This window comes from Cavia porcellus, unplaced genomic scaffold (genome assembly GCF_034190915.1).
Source record: "Cavia porcellus strain 051 isolate PalLab524CR breed Dunkin Hartley unplaced genomic scaffold, mCavPor4.1 scaffold_2, whole genome shotgun sequence".
Lineage (NCBI taxonomy): Eukaryota > Metazoa > Chordata > Mammalia > Rodentia > Caviidae > Cavia > Cavia porcellus.
Window position 1 is genome coordinate 114,201,490 of NW_026947485.1, and position 22,585 is coordinate 114,224,074.

At 39.3% G+C, this 22,585-nt stretch overlaps 1 protein-coding gene and 3 pseudogenes across 1 annotated transcript; 2 read left to right on the forward strand and 2 right to left on the reverse strand.

The window, feature by feature from the left end:
- Nucleotides 1-1,045: 1,045 nt before the first annotated feature.
- LOC100727460 (olfactory receptor 2L13-like) lies at nucleotides 1,046-1,961 on the reverse strand (annotated as a pseudogene).
- A 4,837-nt stretch (nucleotides 1,962-6,798) lies between these two features.
- On the reverse strand, nucleotides 6,799-7,803 carry LOC100727178 (olfactory receptor 14C36-like). The gene has a single exon (XM_003479536.1). It carries the CDS (start codon nucleotides 7,801-7,803, stop codon nucleotides 6,799-6,801), a length of 1,005 nt encoding a protein of 334 aa, XP_003479584.1.
- A 4,291-nt stretch (nucleotides 7,804-12,094) lies between these two features.
- LOC101789172 (olfactory receptor 2M2-like) lies at nucleotides 12,095-13,031 on the forward strand (annotated as a pseudogene).
- A 3,577-nt stretch (nucleotides 13,032-16,608) lies between these two features.
- On the forward strand, nucleotides 16,609-21,972 carry LOC106025638 (olfactory receptor 2M4-like; annotated as a pseudogene).
- The last annotated feature ends 613 nt before the right edge of the window (nucleotides 21,973-22,585 follow it).

Genomic DNA, 22,585 nt, shown 5'->3' on the forward strand with positions numbered 1-22,585 from the left:
GTGCATCAAGGAGGTGTAAACTTGGGAGGTACACATGGGCCTTCAGCTGTTTTTCTCTGATGCTGTTCCAGTGTCTGCTTTCATCCTCCAGGGAAGCTCTGTATTCCAGCTACAGTTAGGCATTGCAAATGCTGGTTGTCTGGATGTCATTGCTCATGACAGGACACTGTCACCGGTCCTTTTCAACTGGGGACAGTTATGGTCTTAAGTTCCCATCATCAGCTCATCAGCTGTCTCACCTCTCTTTCAATCTGGTTTCATCCATGCTTTCTCCATTTCCTGAATTCCATGACAGGAGTAATTTTTTCTCCAATTCTTTTCTTTGCAGTATAGTAGACACTGGCCCAGGCAAAGGATGTAACTCAGCTGCACAGTGCCTGCCTAAAAATTCAAGGCCCTGAGTTTGATATGTGGTTTTAAAAAAAGACACTGGTTTAATGTTAATTTGCCTACTCTGAATGTATAAAAAAAGGTGTAATATATATATATATATATATATATATATATATATATATATATATATATATGAAACATACAGAAGAATAATGAGACAGGGTAAAATAAATATTATACATGAATTTAATATTAATTTTACTTAAATTTAAAAATTAATGCCAATATTAGCATAAAGTCACATTAAGAATGGTATGTGAACAAATATATGATATATAACATTTAATTATAATTATAGTCAATGCAAAATTAATGAGAGTTTTTTAAATATTGTACTGCTTACAATAAAATTTTCTTTTTCCTTTTTTTAGGGAAATGTATCAGGAATCAAACTCAGGATCTTGCATCTGCCAAACAGGTGCTATGCTGAGCTGTATCCCCTACCTCTATATCATTTTGAATAAAAACAATTACTACAGTATTATAGAGTAACTAAGATACTACTTAAATTAATACTGTGTTTTAATGTGCCACTACAGTTTTCAAGTTTCACAAGTGTATTCTATCACATATCTATCAAGCCACATGGTTTCACAGTGTTCAGCTAAGCAAGGAAAAAGAAGATGGTGGATGCAGACCCGGGACTCCGGGGTCACTTCTTGGAAGAGAACACCCCGAAGTCTCTTTCCGTGGCCCTCAGGACTTCCCTGTTGCACAGGCTGTAGATGAAGGGATTCAGAATGGGGATGAGGATGGTGTAGAAGACAGCCAGGATCTTGTCTTCTTCTGGGGACTGGAGACTCCTGGGCAGAAGGTAAGTGTAGACAAAGGGAGCACAGTACAAGGTCACCACTGTCAGGTGTATGGAGCATTTGTTGAAGGCCTTTTTCCTTCCCTGTTTGGAGCGCATGTGGAAGTCAGCAAAGAGGACCCGTCCATATGAAGCAGAGATGCCGAGGAAAGGGAGGAGGAGGAACAGGCTGTTGTTTACAAAAACCATGTACTCATAGACCCAAGTGTCCACAAAAGCCATGGCCAGCATGGTGGGGACATGGCAGAAGAAGTGATTAATGGCCCTGTACCTGCAGTAGGGGAGATGAAGGGCATAGAATGTGTGCACCAGGGAGTTGATTGAGCCCAGCGTCCGTCTGTTCATGAGGACAATGTAATGCAGTGGGTGGCAGATGACCACGAATGTGTCATAAGTCATGGAAGCCAGGAATAACCCTTCAGAGCAAGCCACAATCAGGAAGAAGAAACTCTGTGCCTTACAACTCAGCAAGGAGATGCGTTTCTGGCCAGAGAAGAAATTGAAAGCCATGTTGGGGACAGTGCTGGAGATGTACATCAGGTCCATGAGGGAGAGCTGGCTGAGGAGAAGGTACATGGGCATGTGCAGCTGGACGTTCACACTGGACATTCACACAGATGAAGTGAATTATGATTGTGTTACTCAAGGAAGCCAGGCAGAATACGAAGATGAATTTATGCTCAAGTCAGCCAGTTTGATTTGGAGGAAACCACCCCCAAAAAATAAAATCATCTGAAGTTTATTTCAATTTATCCATGAAAATATTTCACTATAAAGTCCTTGAAAGAAAAAATAAGGAGTTAACAACTAAGCATAAGTATGACACAAAATATTAGAGGACAATAAATAAAAATAGATTTTATTAATGTTTGAGTAGAATGACCTGCTTTTCTTCCAATAGTGTACCATTTGTGAATTTAAACTTAATATCAGAACTGAGGGTTTGATTTTTGATTGGTTCTGATAATAATGTCAGTAAGAAAATTTACAAAGTCTATACCATGGGTAAGAAATGTCAGTAAGAGTACTGAAGCATCCCTTCCTTCCTGAGTAGCTGCTGGCTCACCCAGTACCCAGGATCACTGCTAAGACATGGACACTGAGCAAGACAGAGATCCCTGATTCTTTCAATCTATCATGGATATTTTCAACAGCAGCTCAAGTGTGTGACTTGGAATCTTGTGCCCAGAAACTCAAAAGTGTCTGTTATCCTGCTTTCCTTTGCTTTTTAAAATCTCTTGTGCTCCTTTCCCCATTCATTCCCTATTTAATCAGGCAGAAGAAACTTCAAGGCACTGGAAAGTTGAAGCTGTGCCATGGCTACTGCTGGGGGTTTTAAGCAAAAGTAAGATGCTTATCAGAATGACGTAAAATGTGAGTTTTGCAAAAACAAAAGCTCTGCTAAAGCTGTTGACTGTAAAGATAAAGCAGAAGAGATCTTAATTCATGAGAAAGGACAGCAAAGTAGGTAAGATAGGTAAGGAATCACAAGAAGCCGCGGGACTCCACAGTTTACAGGCTCAAAATTGGAAAAGTGAAAGACTTTGTTTTGAGATGAAGGCCACAGTGCACCACATTCCAGAATGGCAGCATCCTGGAGTATTTGTTTGTCAGAAGTAGATTCACAGTGTTGAGAAATCCAGGCACTGGAACCCTACAGCCAATAGAGATAGAAGCTTGGCTCTTGCACCAGCCATCAGCCAACCTTGGCATGATACACATGGGACTGGTTTTAAGAATATCCAGAATGCAAGAGTTGTGGGGTTAGAGAGGCTTCCACTCAGATTTCAGAATATTTGGGAGGCCAGGTAGTATCCATCTGAGAGTGCAATTTGTGCAGATGAAGTCAATTGTGCAGCAAAAACCCAAGAAGTTTGGAGAAACTGGGAACATGCGTCATCTGAAAATTTCAAGAAGAAAGTAGAGCACAATTGAGAGAATACATGGGAGTTACAGCTAGTGGAAGTGCTATAGGGTTGGGGCTACCCAAGTTCTCAGGAGTTCATATATTTCTGCAGATTGCCTCAGATGCTGCACATAGAATTATGTGACTTAAATTTTGACTTACGGATTTGTGGCTTCCTTTGATCTCATCCCATTATATGCCCCTACTTTTAACTTTCAGAACTATAATGTTTATCTTGTGACATTTAATGTTGGAATTGTTTAACTTTCTTTTTATTTGTACATGGACTTGCAGTTAAGAATTAGCTTAAATATCAGAGGAGACTTTGGAGTTTGACTTTTCAGCGATGTTGATATTGCTAGGGCTTTGGCAACTCTTTAACATGGACTAAACTCCTTTCCATAAAGGTATTTGCATGAGTATTTGTAGGTCAGGAATGGAATGTTATGGCTTGGTTTTAGATGTCCCCCCAAGGACTCATACAGGCATAGGTGGAGCTTCTTCAGTGTTGGCTGGATCTAGTGTGTGCTGTTATTATTTATTCCTAGTGAAATGCTAGTATCAAGGATATTGGGAATAAGGGTGTGAGTGCCACCTGCACTAAGTGGCCTTGAGAAGACATAAGGAACAGACAGATGTGTGGTTGTCCTGGGTTGCTTTGCTATCTTTGCTCACCATACAGTTTCTCCTCTGTGATGCCTGTATGCTGTGTCACACTGCCTTGGATCCACTAGTTTGTGGACTGAAAATTCTAGAGTTGAGAGCTAAATAAACATTTACTCCTTAACTTTTAGGCATTGGGTATTTTGTCTTAGAAATGAGAAAATTTATTTATTTATTTTTTATTTAAAGAAAAGGAAACAAAAAATTACATGGAGATAAAAAGGGTAGAAATAATACAAAATTACAGAAAAATAAATGGTAAGAAATCCCTGCTTGATAATTTGCATATTGTCATCTTAGAAATAGCTGTTCAGGTTACAAAATTAAAATATTTAAAATGACATTCAAAAAATGACACTGCAAACAGTTCTGCTCAATGATCGAACAAGAACTCAGTAATATGGCTATCAGTCCTACACACTTGTTTTACATCTCAAAGAGGGTAAGATTAAACATATCAAAACAGAACAAAACAGTTAAAAAAACAATTTAAAGAAATACAGATTTCAAAGCAAGTCCACTAGAGATCTTCACTGTCTATCTAACTGTCTCTAGTTTCTTACAAATAGTTGTCCCCAACTTCACCCACATTGTATACATATTGCATATTATAGAACTAATCAAATCATTACAGGATGATGAAGGCTTTTTAGGTCTTCAAGATCTAACATTGGAGAAGACAATAATAACTACTATCACATCTCTCGTTCTCTTCATGGTAGCCATCCCCATTTTTACATATGCTGAAATTGAACTTAAGAGACTATACTAATATTCTGATCAGTGAATAATAGTATTGCTAGAATTTATATCATAATGCTACAAAATTAGCATTGGGTTTCTTAGTGTCTGTTCTTCAGAGTATCTGTTCATTACATCTTGCATTATATAATCTGTTCCTGTAATTTTTTTTAAAAAAATCTCATGTGTGAATTTCTACATATATATCTATCTTCTCTGTATTATAGGGAAAAACAAATCATTACAAGATAGCAAAACAAATTCCTAGAAAGACATGCAATGGATAAACATATAAGATCACAATATAGGTGATCTTCCATAGTTACTATGTTTTCTCTTGTTATTTTCAATAGATTTGTCCACATCATCATCATCTTAATATAGTTAAACGTAATATTACCTATTTTTATAAAAACACAACTTTGAAAGCATTGTAGGATTTGAGAGCTTTTAATAATTAATACCAGCATGGATATCCTTTACTTCTTGTCATCTTCAGAGTAGTTGCCTCTACTTTTAGCGTTGATACTAACAAGCATACCAAATTCAAATAAAATCAGCCAAGACAAACCCATGGTCTTATGAATCAGATTCAATTAAGATCAGTCATAGTAAGACAATGTAAGTAATACACGATTTCAGTTTAAGTTAATGGGAAAGTAAAGATAGTTACCATGGTATAACCTGCTATTTTTGGGTCAGATGTCTGTGCCCTCAAATCTGACATGGGTGGACAGACCAGAACAAATTAAAATCAAATTAAATATGATGAGAAGACTACTGTGTCTTTTAAATCCTGATACACTATTAACAATGACCTCTGCCTTTTTTATAGTGTTTCAGAGCTGTCTATACTGAAGACTATAGCTTACCGTCTCTGCCTCATGTCTGCTACTCCACTTTTCTGCTTATTCCCTCAAGAAATGCGAAAATTAATACACGTTTTCATGTAATATTTTCTGAGGCTTGCAACACTTTATAGTTTTCAACAGTCAAAAATAACCCACATCATCAATTTTGCCCCATAAAACATTATGCATTTAAACATAAAAACATCCTGGCATTTAGAACCCTGACAGCAATGTAAAGCTTTTTTTATACTGCAGTATATGGTGTTTATGAGCATAATTGTTTTATGAGCAAATTGTGAGCTGGATGGCTCATGCAATTTGATGCAGTAAATTGAAATTATGGTAAGGAGTATAATGAAACACTAATGTAATAATTTGCCTTATGTAGTAAATTGTTTGTGTTCTGTTTTTTAATGGATAGCCATAGAATTGAGTGAGAATCTGAGACAAAGTGACAAGACCTACTTGATTGTATGGTGAGGCTAATCAGGAACTCACACCTCTGAGGAGAGGGCAGAGGTGAGGACTCCTCATATCTGGTGTCCAGGCTCCCTGGGGCTGTGCAGAGCTCAAGAGAACACACAGATAGGAGTCTCTCAAGACTCTTTGTCTAAAACATCAGGCTTGGCCTCTCTCCAGTGCCCTGTGAAGCATGACTGCCTGTTCCTTTACTTGAGTTTATTAGATCCACTACCAATTTTTCACAGTGACATCTTCATTCTTCATTGAAATATATGCACACTTTTTATAATATGTGGAACACAATAATTACATGCAATTTTGTCAATCAGAATGAGTAATTAAATCAAAATACAGGGCGAAATGTTTCCGTAACATTATGACTATCTTTGTGTGCAACATTTTACAATGTAGATTTCAGCTATTTTACTGTATTATATGCCATGCTGCTTACTTTTCTCTGCTTGAGTCTCTAGTTAATAGAGGGATGATGCCTTCCATATGTTATGCGAATGCTCTACAAACATTCTTCACACTGGAGACCTGTTGGACACAAGTACACAAGACTTTTTCCCTATCTGTCCCCTAAGGAAACATGCACACAGTACACAAGAGTGAATATGAGACTTGATAAAAATGAAAAGTCATTACCAAGCACTCAACTAGAGATAAGAATGATGATCCAGTTGCTGAAGTTGTCAGAGCAAAAAATACTTCTGAATATTTTTAACCCTAGTGATTGAAGTTTTGTGATGATCTCACTTTCTGAAAGCCACACTTCCAATGAAAAGAGACTTTTGGGGGACATTTCACTCATAAATCATAACAATTTGGACTTTTGCTTCAATGAGATACTTTACATATTACATATGAAATTTATTCAAACGCTTCAGAAAAAAAGTGATATTGATGTATGACCTGTTAAAAGCCTCGTGTTACATTCACACAGATGGGTCTGGAATACCTTCGGTCACTTATGTGTACTGATGGGCCACAACATGACCATGACTAAGCTGGGTAGGGAAAGCCTCCCTGATTCTCAGCACATTTCCTGAGAAGACCATTCTGGTCATGAGTTTCCTGAGGGCATATTGTATCTGTGTGTTTTTGTGGCTGTAGATAATAGGGTTCAAGAGGGGGGGAATTACAGAATAGAACATAGGCAGGACCATGTCCCAGGTGCCGACAGACATCGTAGAGGGTCTCAGGTAGACATAAGAGCCTGAGATGAGGAAGACTCCTGCCACCAGGATGTGTGGCACACAGGTGGAAAAGGCCTTTGTCCTGTCTGCTCCCGCTGGTAACTTGAGCACAGCAGAAAAGATGTGAATGTAAGACTTGATGATGAAAATGAAACAGCCACCACCAACCACCAGAATAGAGATGAGGATGGTGATCCAGTTGCTGAAGGTGTCGGAGCAAGAGAGTTTCAGCAGAGCAGGGATGTCACAGAAGAGCTGCTGGACAGCATGTGAGTGGCAGAAGGACAGCCGGAAGGTGTTGCTGGTGTGCAGGGCTGCATAGACCAAGCCACTGAGCAGAGAGGCCAGCGTGGAGTGGACACACAGGTGATGGTTCATTATTGAAGGATAATGGAGGGGATTGCAGATGGCTGCAAAGCGGTCATGAGCCATGATAGTGAGAAACAGCAGCTCCACGAACACAAAGAAAACCACTAGGAAGACCTGAGTAGCACATCCTGCCTTGGAAATGGAGCTGTTCCCCAGCAGGGAGTTAACGCAGGAGTTGGGAACCGTGACAGAAATGTAGCATGAGTCCAGCATAGACAGGTTTCTGAGGAAGAAGTACATGGGTGTGTGAAGGCTTTCATCAAGAGTGGTGACCACAGCAATGATGAGGTTTCCTATTACAGTGACCAGATAAACCAGAGAGAAGAACATGGCATAGAAAATCTGTTGATCCCGCAGGTCAGAGAACTCCAGCAGCAGAAAGTCCTTCATCGTGGTGGAGTTGGACATCTTTGTAAGATGCCACTGGTACCTCAGAAGAAAAGGCAGAAGGTATGAACCCATGCAGAATCACAATGTAGAAAATTATTTCTTAACTATTAAACTCCTAACCCTGGCTTGCAGGTGTGTTTGGTGGCTGACTATTCTGAAACCTTAGAATGATTCTCTGTTAGTCTGAGTTATTCACTTTTTTAACCTGAGAAAATTTTCACTTTAATATTTGTTATGTATATAATTTTCTCTTTCATTGAAATTTATGCAATCTGTGCCTTCCAAAGTTTAGTAAAGTATTGACATGTATCTGATATGTGCATATTTTAACATTAGGTCAATGGCAATATTGTTAAAGCATTCTAGTAATCCCTATTTTTCTTCTCTAACATTTGGTGCAAAGGTTGTAAATTTTTCAGTTATTACAAAGGCATTACTTCATATAGTTGAGAAAAATGCTATATTTTAATTTTAATAGGAAAAAAATACAGCTCCAGGTATTAAAACCATAGCTTATCTCATTCAAACTCCAAATTTTCATGGAGTATTAATCTTCCACTATCATTGTCATAAATGTTGCTGCTCTCTCTCTGTGTCTCTCTCCCCTGCCTGTATGGGTGTTTGTGCACACAAGTGTGTCTTGCTCTTCCACAGTCAGCAGCAAGTCAGGGTTAGGTGATGCTATGAATGATGCGAGAAGTTACTCAGATTATGAAACTATTTTATCTCCTGTTCTCACTGTCAGAAATACTGCTCTAACACTTGCCATTTTCCTGCATCTTCAGAGCACATGTTACCATGGCATGCTACACAGAATTCATTCTTCTCCTCCAGATCTCTCAAAAGTCCTGAAAGTGAGATTTGCCTCCCTGTCCTTGGAGCAGCTTCTTCTCAGAGCTCCATTCTAACGCGCTGCCCATCATGCTCTGTGCAGCCATCTGCTGCCCTCCGCCTAACTCAAGGACTTGGCCTGCAGCAGAGTGTCCTCATGGTTTCTCCTAGAAGAGTGAGTGAGAAGAAGTTTGCTCACTTCTACTTTTATGTTGATGATATAGTTTCAATTTACTGTGTACAACTTTCATGTATTGTTATGCCAGGAACATACAGCACATATCCAGAATATCCTTACAGAAGAGTAACTCAGCAGTGGATGAGGCCTCTGGTCTCTGAAGAACGAGGTAGGGAGACAGGAGTTCTGGGACCCGCTGATTCCACTCACAGCTTATTACCTCCATAATGGTATCACCCAAGGTAAACACCGTTCCCTAGAATAAGTATAAAGAGTTACTTTGAAGTGCTCTTTGATTTGACCCTGGTTTTATTATTACAACACATCTTTATTTATGCTATTGTAGAAATCTGAGAATAGTAAAGGAATCAATCATTTCTGAATTGCATGGAATTTTAATCCTACTAGGAAAGACTAACACTGTACAATTAAAGGCCAGATTAAAAATACTGTAATAAACTTAGGTGATTCTATGACGAGTAAGAATTTGTACATGTATAGGAGAAAAGCAAGAAATTGGTTAGCTGAGTGTTGATTTTTGGAAGATATAAACTGGCAATGAAATAAAGCACCACGTCTTTGCTCAAAAACAAGTAATTTGTTTAAATTTGTAGAGAAAAATGTAGTATTTATCTGGTGAACAGATTTAATGAATTAGATTAATATTAAATATTTTCGTACTTTTGTTAGTATTAGAGATTACACCATGAGTCCTAAATTGTAATCCCACAAGAACTAAGAAAATAACACAATGATCTTTTTATCCTTAGATAGCTAAAATAATGGCAAAACACACCCTGCAAAAGCCTTTTGCTGATGCACGGGCTAAAGTTATATGATTTGATGTGTTTTCCTCCTGTGCAAATATCTGAATGGTTAAGATGAAAATTTCTATAAATGATATGTTTTTATGGTATTATGAAAAAAATCTTTGTCACTATTTAATTAGAGTATATTGAAGACTAGACATGCTATCTCTTTTTAAGCTTAATTCAAACTATTAGCCAATCAAAGGTTAGACAATATATGTGAAGCTTTAATTAATTCATAATGTGTTAAAATACCTGTAGTCTTAGAAAGTGTAAGTTAATCTCTTATCTCAAAATTTCCAAATTTCGTGTTTAAAATAACAAATCCTGCATGTGCCAATTGCAGCATAGTAAAGTAAATAATTAAATCAGTCTAAATAATATTTTAATCTCTTACTTTTGCTGAACTAGTAGACATTTCTCTCATGTAGAATCACCAAATTAGTAGTCTCATTTGGTCTCAAAATGAATTACATTTCCTTTATTATAAAATAAGTATAAAATGCAGACCTTTTGCAATAAAATGAAAAATTTTCCTCATTTTAGTTGGGAGAGCTTAAAATGTATTAAATAAAATTTCAATTAAATTACTCATCATATTACCTGTTTACATATTAAATTATTTTTAAGTAATTCATCAAATTAATATTCATAGTTAATATTCATAATTAACGTTTCTTAGCGGAGGCTCCGCTAAGAGGAACTGACTAATGAGTAAGAAATTTCAACCTCATGCTGTAACCACAAGCAGCATTTTTAATAAAAGATTGTTTCAAAGGATTAAAATATAAAACACATAACTAATGTGTGTTTTTCATTACATTTATATTTCTTCACTTTTCTCTTAAACTTTAATTTTCCTTCTTAGGAGAAGTCTTATACGCAGCCTCTCAGTTAAACTTCTCAGAATTTGTATAGAATGATTGTGTTTTCTCGATTTTACATTGCTCAGTTGATAGTGACTGCAGACAGCGGTTCAGTTTTGAACACTGCTGCCCACTGGCACTGTCAGACTTGTTGATGTGATGGCGTTGCTGACAGACCTTGGCTCACTCATTCCTTGCTTTACATTTCCAATTCATGGGAAGAAGTTAAGTGTCTGTGTACTTGTGATAAACCACTCACTTTCACAAAATAGTTCCTCTGAGTGACATTTAACTGAAATATCAGATGTTTAAATTTATATCAACACTTGCAGGTAGCATTGTGCTGGATTCAATTTCACTGTATCTGTTTAAATAAGTTATTAATGCATAGTAATTGCATGAGCACTCAGCATCAGATGGAAGAAAAGAGACGATTGTAATGACATCCATACAGATACCATACCTTCTCTGTGTCCACACCATCAATAGAAGGGCAGTCCCTCCAGCAGCTCTTTCCGCTATTTGCATGCCCAATTGCACATGAACTAATCTTTCAAAGTAATGTCACCTCATCAGTGTTTCTTCATTTAAAGACTTAAGTAGGAATGTTATGGTCCAAGTGTAGTCACCAGGGAGTAGTTTGTTTGAGCATGTGAGAATCATTACATCATTCCAAGTACGTGGTTTAGAGAAACAATTTAAACATTGGCAGGGCCCCAGAGACTCAGCAGGACTCCACAGAACACTGGTATTCAGTGGCAACCAGATGTAGCTTATACAGGGCCCAGATGTGGACCTCAGCTGACTTGTTCATCTGGAAATACTGACATCCATTTTCGCTCTTACACAACCTGGTAAATTAAAGATTGTCAGTACTCATTGTCATAAGAAACGATGGAAACCCTTATTGGCCAGGCATAAGGTAAGAAAGCTGGATGCTGTTGAGACTTGTCAAGTAAAATGATCTTTGCATTAAAACTTAGCAAAATGACTTTGTTGCAAACTGTGTATTAAGGAAATCTCTAAACCTTTTTGCCTACATTCCCTAGTTATATCAAAATGATGCACTAAGATATGTGTTCAAATGAGCTAGCAGCTATTTGGGGTTTACCAAATCACTGCATGATATGTGATAATAGAAAAATTTTCCATAATTCTCCAAATGTACATTAAAATGACTTTTACTGGTTCTATGTGTTTTTCAAGTGAGTTTTACTATGTATAGCACGAGTATTTTATTTTACCTTAGATTTTATGGTTGGAATAGCTTAGTCTGGATTTTTTGATAAATAATCCTAATTGTCATTAAAATGTAGTAATACAAATTCTTACTTGGCTTATATTATACAGGGAGAATTTATAGACATTTTCAACGATAAAGTTCAGTAATGCACTTAAAGGAAACAAGCTGTCATATATATTTACAACAGTACCATTTGATACTTTTGAATAGAGCAGGCTTTATTCTGAGGTTGTACTTATTAAGTTTTGAGCCTTTAACTCATATTTCACTCTATTTATTAATGACCTACAGTAATTTCTAGAATCAGAAACTTTGTAAGATAATAGTTAAAAGCTTACTATGAATAAACAGATTTCACCTGTTTTCATACTAAGTGACAAATATGTCCACCATAGGCTGGGATAATCAGACCTTCAACTCTGATTTCATTCTGCTAGGAATCTTTGATCAAAACCCAATTCACACCTTCCTCTTCACACTGGTCCTGGACATCTTCAGAGTGGCCTTTGTGGAGAATACAGCCATGGTTCTGCTCATCTACCTAAATTCCCAGCTGCACATACCCATGTACTTCCTCCTTAGGCAGCTCTCCCTCATGGACCTCATGCTCATCTGCACTACTGTGCCCAAGATGGTCATCAACTTCCTATCTGGCAGGAAGTCCATGTCTCTGGCAGGCTACAGGCCCAGATCTTCTTTTATGTGTCCCTGCTTGGAGCTGAGTGTTTCCTGTTGACTGTCATGGCTTATGATCAGTACATTGCCATTTGCTACACTCTGAGATACACCAATCTCATGAGACTCAAAATTTGTGGACTTTGAGTGCTTTTTCCTGAATTTTGGGTTCTAGTGATGGGATCATTGATGTTGTAGCTACAGTTTCCTTCTCTTATTGTGGGTCCTGGGAAATAGCCCACTTTTTCTATGACTTACCTTCCTTGCTAAACCACTCATGCAATGACACATCCACATTTGAAAAGATGTTTTTTTTTGTTGCATAGTGATGATTGGCCCCTCTAGCAATCACCATTGCTTCCTATACTAGGATTATTCTGGCTGTCATTGGTATGGGAACAGGACAGTGTCACCACAAAGCTTTTGCCACCTGCTCCTCCCACCTCATGCTGGTGGGCTTGTACTATGAAGCAGTGATGTTCATCTACATGAGGCTCAACTCTGAACAGTCCTTCACCTGTGACAAGAGGGTGTCTGCCTTCTACATCATCTTCACACCCATGCTGTATCCTCTCATCTACAGCCTGTGCAATGGAGAGGTCAGCAGAGCCTTCATGAAGGTGTTAAATTGGAGTGCGCTTTGAAAATATGTTGTCCAGTTATCTCTTTGATTGGCTCCATACTACACTATTTTAATACTTTCTTTTCTTTACATTCCGTTCTAAACAAAATACTCACTGTGCACGTATTTTCATAGTAAATTTGTGGAAAGTAACTGATACTGTCATATTATTGAAGATTTTGAATGCATATGGTGTTGGCTTTGCAATAATGCAGAAGGTGGGAATGATGGGGTCATTGAGGCCTCCACCAAGATTCCAAAAGAAAGCCAAAGACACCAAACAAGGTGCCCATGAGAAGGTGGTGTATGAAGCTGTGAGAGAGAAGACAAATTGAAGTGCAAAGACCCAGAAATTTTAAATGCCAAAAACATGAATCAGAGGTTGGCAAGAGCCCAGAAACTAAGGGGAGCCAACATGGTGGGGCTCCCCAAATCCTATGGAGTTTTTCTCTCACTACAACTGTCATGGTTTTTGTCAGTGGCCCCCAAGCCTCATGCATTTGCATTATACATTTGTGATTGGTTCATTGTGTAGAGCTTGGATTGGTGGATGAGTGCCACACTTGCCTAGGTGTGGAGAAAGCATACAGTGTAATGGCAGGAAGAAGGTCTCTCTCTTGCAGGTTTCTGCATGTTGTTTGTAGCCACCATGAACTGTAGCCCACCATGCCATGCTGCCTTGGAGCCAACTGAGTGTGAACTGAAACCTCCAAGAACTTTAAGAAATAAAACTTTCCTTACCTAATTTTTGGCTGTCAGGTACTTTGTCTCAACAATGAGTAAAATTAACTAAGAGAGAAGCTGTGGGAGCTGAAATTGCTGAAAGTGCCATGGGGTCCATGGGATTCCATATCACCCAAGCCTTTTGGAGCTTGCAACCAGGTTGCTTCAAGTGATAAGCATGGAACTCTAGAACTTAATGTCCACGCTGCTGGATATCAGACTTGCTTTATTTCCAATACTTTTTGTTCCCTTGTTTGTAACTTTTGGAATGGTAATGTTTGTGCCTTTGCATTTCAGAAATGTTTAACCTTGTTTCCTTTGTACAGAGGGTTACAGTTAAGAGTTTGCCATAGATATCGAAGGATACTTGGGACTTGGACTTCTCAGAAATGCTTAAAATGTTAGAATATTGGCAATTCTTGGAGATGGGCTAAATATCTTTTGTATAAAGAATTTTCATGAGTCTTTGGGGGCCAGGGATGGAATATCATGGTTTATCTTAGTGGCCCCCAAGCCTCATACATTTGCATTATGCGTTTGTGATTGGTTCATTGTCTAGTGCTTGGATTGATGGTGTCAGTGCTACACCCACCTAGGGGTAGAGCATTACATACAATGTAATGGCAGGAAGAAGGTTTGTCTCTCTCTCTCTCTCTCTTGCTGTGTCCTCTTGCTGTTTGCAGCTGCCATGAACTACAGCCCCACAATGGCACCCTGACTTGGAGCCAACTAAGTACGGACTTAAGCCTTCAAAAACTGTAAGAAATAAACCTTTGTTTACCCCATTTAGGCTGTCAGGTATTTTGTCTCAACATTGAGAAAAATGTAACTGAGACAATGACTCAGCCAGGCACTGGATGACGAGCTAAAGGAAGTGATGTCTTCTCTTCTGTGTCCTGGATGTTGCTTTGGTCTGTTTTCCTAGCATCCCTCTGTTTCTCCCTTTTTGGAGTAGGAATGTTTAAAAGGTTCCATTGTATGCCTGCAGTGTTAGCATTCATTTTTATTTCAAGAGGGTATCACAGCTAATGTTTTGTCTTGAGTCTCAGATGAGACTTTGGGCTTGGTGTTTCAGCAGTGATTATCCAGTTCTGTCCTAGATCCCCAATCTCCCAAATGAGTGTACAGCAGAGAATAAATAAAAAGAAACAAACTGTATGATTTTTAGGGTCCAGGTGGGTCAAAACCCTTCAACTAATCTCGGGGCTTCAAGGGTAAAGCAAAGGATTCTCTGGATCAGTCCACTTATATTAGGAACAAGGACAAAGGGCAGAGAAACTGAAGAAAGTTTAAGCAATGAACAGGACCTAGGGAGTCACTTCAAGGATGTCTCCAAATTCAGTAGCACTGTCTTATCATGAAGACATGGTAGAAGTGAGACTGTAGGAGTGATTTTTGCAGCTGCAGTCTCTACCTTGTTAATTGGGGTTAGAGCCAAGTGTCCTCAGCTGTGGCCTTATCTTGCCCTTTGAGGTATCTCTGGCCTCACAGGCCACTACAGGCTTCATCCAGGACCTGTAATTCATACAGGTTCACTTACTATGAATCAGATCCTGTCATGAGGAAAGGGGCCTAGGTCTAACACAGACTCACAGATAAACATAGAAAGCCAATTAGTAAAATGTAAATCCAGCTCAGAGTCACTTCATAGTGATCTCCAACAGTGAAGAAACTACTAAAACTTTGGCAGAATAAATGCATTTTGAGTAAAGAAAGAGGCATGAGTTTTTGTAGTCAGGGCTGAAATGGTATCATTTAGATCAAAATGTCACCCATGTGTTCAGCATTTGGGCTTTTGGAAGACACTTGTTGAATCTATAGCTGAATTTTCTGCTAGCAGGTGATACTTGTCAGAGAAGATCTTTATCAGTATCGTGACCTTCTTGGATACTCCTTTTTCTCTCTGTCTCTTTGCTACCAAAACACTGTCAGCTTTTCTCCATGACAGGCAGTGAAATTTGGGGCACTAAGATTGAGACACTAGTAAGCAATGTCCATAGGCAAGAAGGGGTCTAGGGATGGTGCAGAAATGGCAGAGGGCAAAAAGGACCCAGGAGGAGGAAGTCTAGTGAAGGAGGGTGGAAGATGAGTGACAGGAAGAGATCGAGGTGGCTGGGGAGCCTGAGGGCCTATGGGCCCGGTGGGGGCTGTCCAAACAGGCCCAGGGATGAACTGAATTGTAAAGGCACTTTGCTGGGTCATTTCCTCTTGAGAGCCATATCCTAATACCATAATGTAATCCTGCTTTTTAAACAGAATCATTTGGAATTTTGGTTCTGAAAGTCATAAGATTAAACTGGTTGAGGGTGCAGGAAAATGAGGTCTTCTGAGTGAGGAAAAGGTAACGATCTCTTTTGTTCCTCTGCCAAGGAGATATAGATTCCTAACACAAATGTCTACAAAAATATTTTGCCTCTACAGACTGTGAAAACCTACTAATGTGATCAGAGGCTGGCTATTGCTTTTAGGGGCAAAGATACCTGCCAGTGGACTGTAATTTCTTTTGTCCAAGGAGGTCCCTGCAAGGCTCCATTAGCAAACAATCATGCAGCATGGCAAGCAGACCAAAAAAAAAAATTCTCTTCTGTCTAATTTTTGCTTGGATGTTATTTAATAGGGCACATAAATCTATCTTAATTATCCCATGGACAGTAGTGTTGGCAATCAATAATTCACCAGTGAAATAGTCATTTTCCAAGTTCCAAACAGTGGATTATGAGGTATCTCCTTGGGGTGTCCATAAGGAATAACACATAAGAACAAGATTATCAGATATATTTGGCAATTTTAAGCTTTAAAGGATCCTTGGAGGGGACAAAAGTCCACTTATCTGTAAGTTGATTGCTGTCAGAGGCCAGAACTGGATTGAAGTCGGAATGATGAATCCAGGCAGACTTTCTAGCGACTTTGACAGTGGTCGGAATGCTGAGGACCATGCTATAGGGGCCTTTTCACCGGGGTTCAAGGGATTTATGGTAATGTCTCTTGATGAGGAATAGTGTCCCAGGTTCCACTGCACTTCATTTTCAGAGTGGACTGTAAGTGGAGGAATGTTGTTGTCAGAATAAGTCAGAACTAGTTGAAGGGCCTGGAGGGACTAGGACTATTATAACTAAGATAGCATTGGAAACTGGTGAGATATAGAAGGGAAGTCGAGATGGAAAGCATAGCCAACAGTCAGCAGTGAAATTTGGGGCACTAAGATTGAGACACTAGTAAGCAATGTCCAGAGGCAAGCCCATATAGAGCTTCAAAAGGGGAAACATCTGCAACATAGTGGGTTCATCACACATGCAAGAGGGCCAAAAGTAAAAGAATCATCCAGTTCTTGCCAGTTTCCAATGCTATTTTCGTTATTACTTTTTTAAAGGTCTGGTTCTCCTTTCTACTTGTCCTGAACTTTGAGGGCAGTAAGTACAATAGAATTTCCAATTGATCTGCAAAGCTTGCATTAGTTTTTGAGTTATCTGGGCTATAAATCTGGACCATTGTCAGATCCCATGGATAAAGGGAGTCCAAATCAGGGAAACTGCTATCAGGGGTGACTCAGACTTAGGAAATTCTTTGACCCACCCAGTGAAAGTATCTACCACTATGAATAAGTACTTGTTCCTTTGAAGTCCAGGCTTTCCCATTTTTGTGAAATCTATTTCACAAAGTTTTCTAGGCATAGTCCCATGATAACAAGTGGTTTCCAATTTTTGTGGGCACTTTGGGTTCATGAACTTGCAATGAGGGCATCTAAGGCTCACAGACTGAGTAAGCTTCAATAACATAAATGATCTCAAAAAGGGCAGCTAGTTTTGATCCTCCCATGTAAGTGGACTGATGAGCTTGTTGGATGAGTTCTCATCCCCAGCCCTTGTGAAGGAGGACTCGCTTACCAGGCAGTTGGTATGAGCCCCCTGGGATATCAGGCTTCACTTGGAGTTGAGCTGGCAAATGCAAGTCTTTTTGACAAAAGGGCTCTGACAGAGTAAGTGGAATCAACAGCAATGCTGGGGCTGTCTCAATCCCCACTTATTTTATGGATGCCTTTCAGGCAGTGGCATCTGCTAGAATAATATCGAATAGCCAACCTCTTTGTCCTCTAAATGGCAGCTAACAAATCCAAAATTTGGAAGCATTTTTGATCTTTTGGCCCGCTGAAGTCAATACACCCCACTCTTAATAAATGGCCCCAAGAACATGGGCAGTAGTAAGTACGTATCTGCCATCAGTCTGACAACTTGAGGGCCTCAGTGAGGGCAATGAGTTCATTGCATTGGGCCAATGTTCCTGGCTCCAACGTTTTTTCCCATAGAATCTGAAAGTCTGTAGTGACTGTGGCTCCCGTGACCTGCTTACCTTGATAGATGTAACTTCTTCCATTGGAGAAATATGGTGTAACTCTGGATAGTGACTCACCTGTCAAATATGGTCAAAGCCTCATGAGATGATCAGAGGGGCAAGGATGGGTCATCATCAGGAAGCAGAGTATCTGGGTTTAAAGCCACTGTCACCTTGAACTGATGGTAGTCAGATCCAGAAGTAATGCCTGATGGTGCATGACTCAGGAGTTAGGCAGCCATTGGTCCAGTGGAGCCTTGATGAGAGTCTCCAGCAAATGGGAGAAGATAATTAAGAGTTTCCATCCAAAAGTCATTTTTTTAGCCTCCTTTACTAGGAGGGCCACTGAGGAAATCACCCACAGACAAAGCGGCCATCTGGCTGCCACATTGGAAAGATCTAAAGCCCATGGAAGAGCTTGGGACAGTCCTTTTGCCAATGCCTCTTCTCTTTGTAATAAGCACATTGATCTTTATCTAGGGGTGGAGGAGACTTCTCATTGGACTGGGTGACTTTGTTGGCTAGCATCCCCAATACCTTCGTCTGCTTCTGGTCTTTAGGTTCCTCCTGGTTGTCAAATATCTTTTAAGCAATCTCTAATAACTAACTGAGAGTCATTCCCTCAAATCTCTCAAGGCTTTGCAATTTTTGCTTAATATCAGGCACCGACAATTACAGAGGCAATATTAATGGACCTTGCTTTTTAGGTGCTACCAGGTCTATGGGTGTATAAATGTAACAGACCTCTAGCAATCTTTTCAGAAACCCCAAGGGGGATTCATCAGCCAATTTTCCCATGCCTGCTACCTTGGACAAATTGGTAGGTTTTCTGGCAGCACTCTTAAGGGCTTCTGATAACAACTGGAGATACTGATGGAGAGCTTTCTTACCTCTGGTTGTCCAATAGGGGTGGGACAAAGGGAAAACACAGTTCTGGCATTCGTGATCAGAGCACGAATTTTCATCTGGATCACACACTACTTTTTATCCCACAGTACAAATGTTCTCTCTCCCTTCTGCTGTAAACAGAACCTGCAAAATCTGCTAGCAGTTGTCCTAAGTGGGGTGATGAATGGAGAAGACAGATTTCAAAAGAGAAATAAGGCCCTGAGGGTCTTTTAAAAAAGGGTATTGAGGGAGAGGAGTCTGACAATTCTGAATGATGATGACTCCTAGTACAAAAGGGACTGAGAATTGCAGTCATTTTTAATTTTTATTTTCATTGGCAAATATATTTTATGTAAAGATAAATACTGACTTTTTATCACTATATAAACTTGGGATGACAAGGGCTATAGTTTGTCCTCCCCCTTTTTGGAATATAATCTTATTTTAATGGAAATATTTTGCAGTAAAGGTTTACTGATCCAATTCTGTCAAATTCTGAACACATTTGTTTTTCTGTATATTTTACTTATTACCAGCCAATTATCTTTTCTCTAACTCTTTATACAACATTAAAACTTTCAACAAAATCCTTGAACTGACTATCTTTTAGTAATCTAAAATATATTGAATACTTTATTGTCTTTTTACCACCTTAAAATGCGACATTTTAAAAAACTGTAACTTTCTTAACTAGCTCAATAACAGTATGACCTGGTTTCACTTTGTAAAGTTAATGATTTTAAAAAACCATATGTGTGTGTGTGTGTGTGTGTGTGTGTGTGTGTGTGTGTAAATATATAGTTACATTTTAAGCAGAAAGAAAAATACTTTTTAAAGGCATGCTGAGGTTGTAAGTAATTAGTTGAGGACTAAAACATTAAACAAGGTGCCACAAAAGAAAAGACCATCATTAAGGACACAAAGGTTTCTCTGTCTATGGTTTGGTGATTTAAAGGGAAATAAATTTTTATTATGACCCTTAAATCCAATAAACCACATGGAACCTGCAGCAATAGTTTAAGAGAAATAAAAGAAATCCTAATGTTAGTACTGAGATAACAGATTCAAACAATTAAATGGCTTCACTGTAAAAATATACCAAGCACAAAACCAAAAAGGCAAAACTTCTCAAATCAAAAATGGACTAGAAGCCCTTTCCCAGAGGGCATTCTGTTCCAGTGCAGAAGGAGCACTGGGCTCATCTGCAACTTTAAATGTGCACACTATAATTACAAAGAACAAAAGACTCAAACACTTACAGATGGTTCAAGCTGATCGATCAGTGAAAAAATAATGTAGGGAGGGGTCCGCCATGTAATCCTCGACAAACCCCCAAATGTAAACCAAAAACAAGGTCCCGAGATATTATTAAAAAGTGGGGCAAGATGTCTTTTAAAAAGAAGCACTTTTATTTAAGCTGGCACCAGCAACACAGTGTAGATGGAGTTTGCATAACTGTGCAATTGGGTAGCATTTTGACAGATTTTTATAGCAACTAAACCACAAAGTAAAGAGTGACATGATGAGGGCATAAATGGGGAAGGTCTTTGTTCCCCTTTGTTTGGGGTCAGAGACATTTTGAAGTTGGTGGTTAGCCCTTTCTTTCCTTAATTTACAACCTTTGGTCTGCTAATTCCAGGAACATTTGTTTCTCACAAAGTGAATGAAGGTTGACACAGCATCATTTGTCTCTGACTCACAAAAGGGAACAAAGTTTGACATAGCAAACAGGTTACTGAGATGATGACATATACAGAACAGTATGGTGATGCCTCAGTTAATTTATAACTATATGGTCGGTGCTCCAGTTACATGGTTATCAGGGTGATAAGCATAGCACAGAATGACAAGCTCTTTTTGCTAATAACAATGTTTTTAACTTTGCATTTTAGCCTTTTTTAACACAAAAAGGACAGTGATTACCTTGTTGAGGAGTCTAACAAAATGAAAATCTACAAGGGAGTCTCCAATGGTAGGGATAATTTAGTATACACAAATATATTAAATGTCTCCTAAGCTTTCTATTTACTCTACCATTTAGTAAATGAATGTATTCTCATGAGCTCCAGTAGCCTTGCATGGGAACATTAAGGAAGTGTTACTGGAGATTTTCTATGTGAAGGATGAATGAAAACAGTGAAAATAACCATAGACTACGTTTCCCAGCATATCCAAGAGCATACAATCTTGGAGCTACCTCGTCTCTAAAGGAGATCACTAAGCATTGATGAGAGAAACTCACATGTAAACTGCATACCCTGCCCAGGCTGAAGTTATACCTTTGGAAATTGAACTAATAAAGCTGCCTACCTCATACTCATCTGCACCACTGTGCCCAATATGGCCGTCAACTTCCTGTCTGGCAGGAAGTCCATCTCTCTGGCAGGCTATGTGACCCAGATCTTCTTCTATGTGTCCCTGTTTGGAGCTGAGTGTTTCCTGCTTGCTGCAATGGCCTATGACCACTATGCTGCCACTTGCCATTCTCTGAGGTACCCTGTCCTGATGACCCAGAAGCTCTGTGTGCTCCTGACTGTTGTTGCTGCATCTTGGGCTCTCTGGATGGTATCATCTTGTTCACAGCTGCCCTGTTGTTCTCCTACTGCCACTCTCTGTAAATTCATCACTTTTTCTGCAATGTGGCGGCCCTGCTAACTCTCTCATACACAGATACATCTACATTTGAAAGGCTATTGTTCATCTCCTGCATGGTGATGCTCATATTCGCTATCACAGTCTTCATCACTTTCTACTCCTGTGTCCTATGAGCTGTCATCCATATGGGCTCTCTGGAGAGTCGCTGCAAAGCCTTTGCTATCTGCTCTTCACACCTGGTAGAGGTTGGGCTCTACTACAGCGCTGCCATGTTCATGTACATGAGACCGCCCTCCTCACACACCCTAGAGCAGGACAAGATGGTGTCAGCCTTCTACACCATACTCACACCCATGCTGAACCTGCTCATCTACAGACTGAGGAACAAGGAGGTCTCTGGGTGGCTTAGGAAGCTGCTGGGGGGATGAAAGATCCTATGATTCTGTAGCAATCACAGGAAAGTCCATTCTGGACAGCAAGAAGACTCGAGTCCCGTGTGTTACCCTATCCAAGGTTGCTTTCCTTATTTCTGCTCTTGTTCTTTGGGACTTAGGAGTTAACACATTACCCTTTTAACTGAGAGGAGCTGAGGCAGTCATCAAGCTTTGTCCACCTCTTCCAATGTCAGTCATTTCCTCAGTCCTCAGCTATGAATGCTGGTTGTTTCTGAGATGCTGCATTTCTAGGCGGGAATACATCTGAATGCCATGTGTCTCATATGCAAGTAAGGGTCCCAGCTGGTGCAGGCTTTGAACACATGCATCTCTGTTCATGGATCAATCACCTGGCAGTGTGTGCCTTCAGTTTTCATGGTGTCCAAAATTTGTATGGGATATTTTTACCTTTATCCTTCTCTACTTAATTCCCAAACAGGAGTGGGGAATCAGTGTGGGCACTTCTTTTAATTAAGATTCTATATAAAATGACTCCTATCAAGTATTCTATTTCACCTTTATGATAAGTGTAGATTTTTAATGAGTTTGGATAAAACATCTCTTCCATTTGGCATCAGAGTCACCCTTGTTATCGTGTTTATTTTTA

Coding starts and splice junctions, on each gene's coding strand:
- LOC100727178 (XM_003479536.1), bottom strand. CDS start 7,803: ATGTCCAACTCCACCACGATGAAGGACTTTCTGCTGCTGGAGTTCTCT.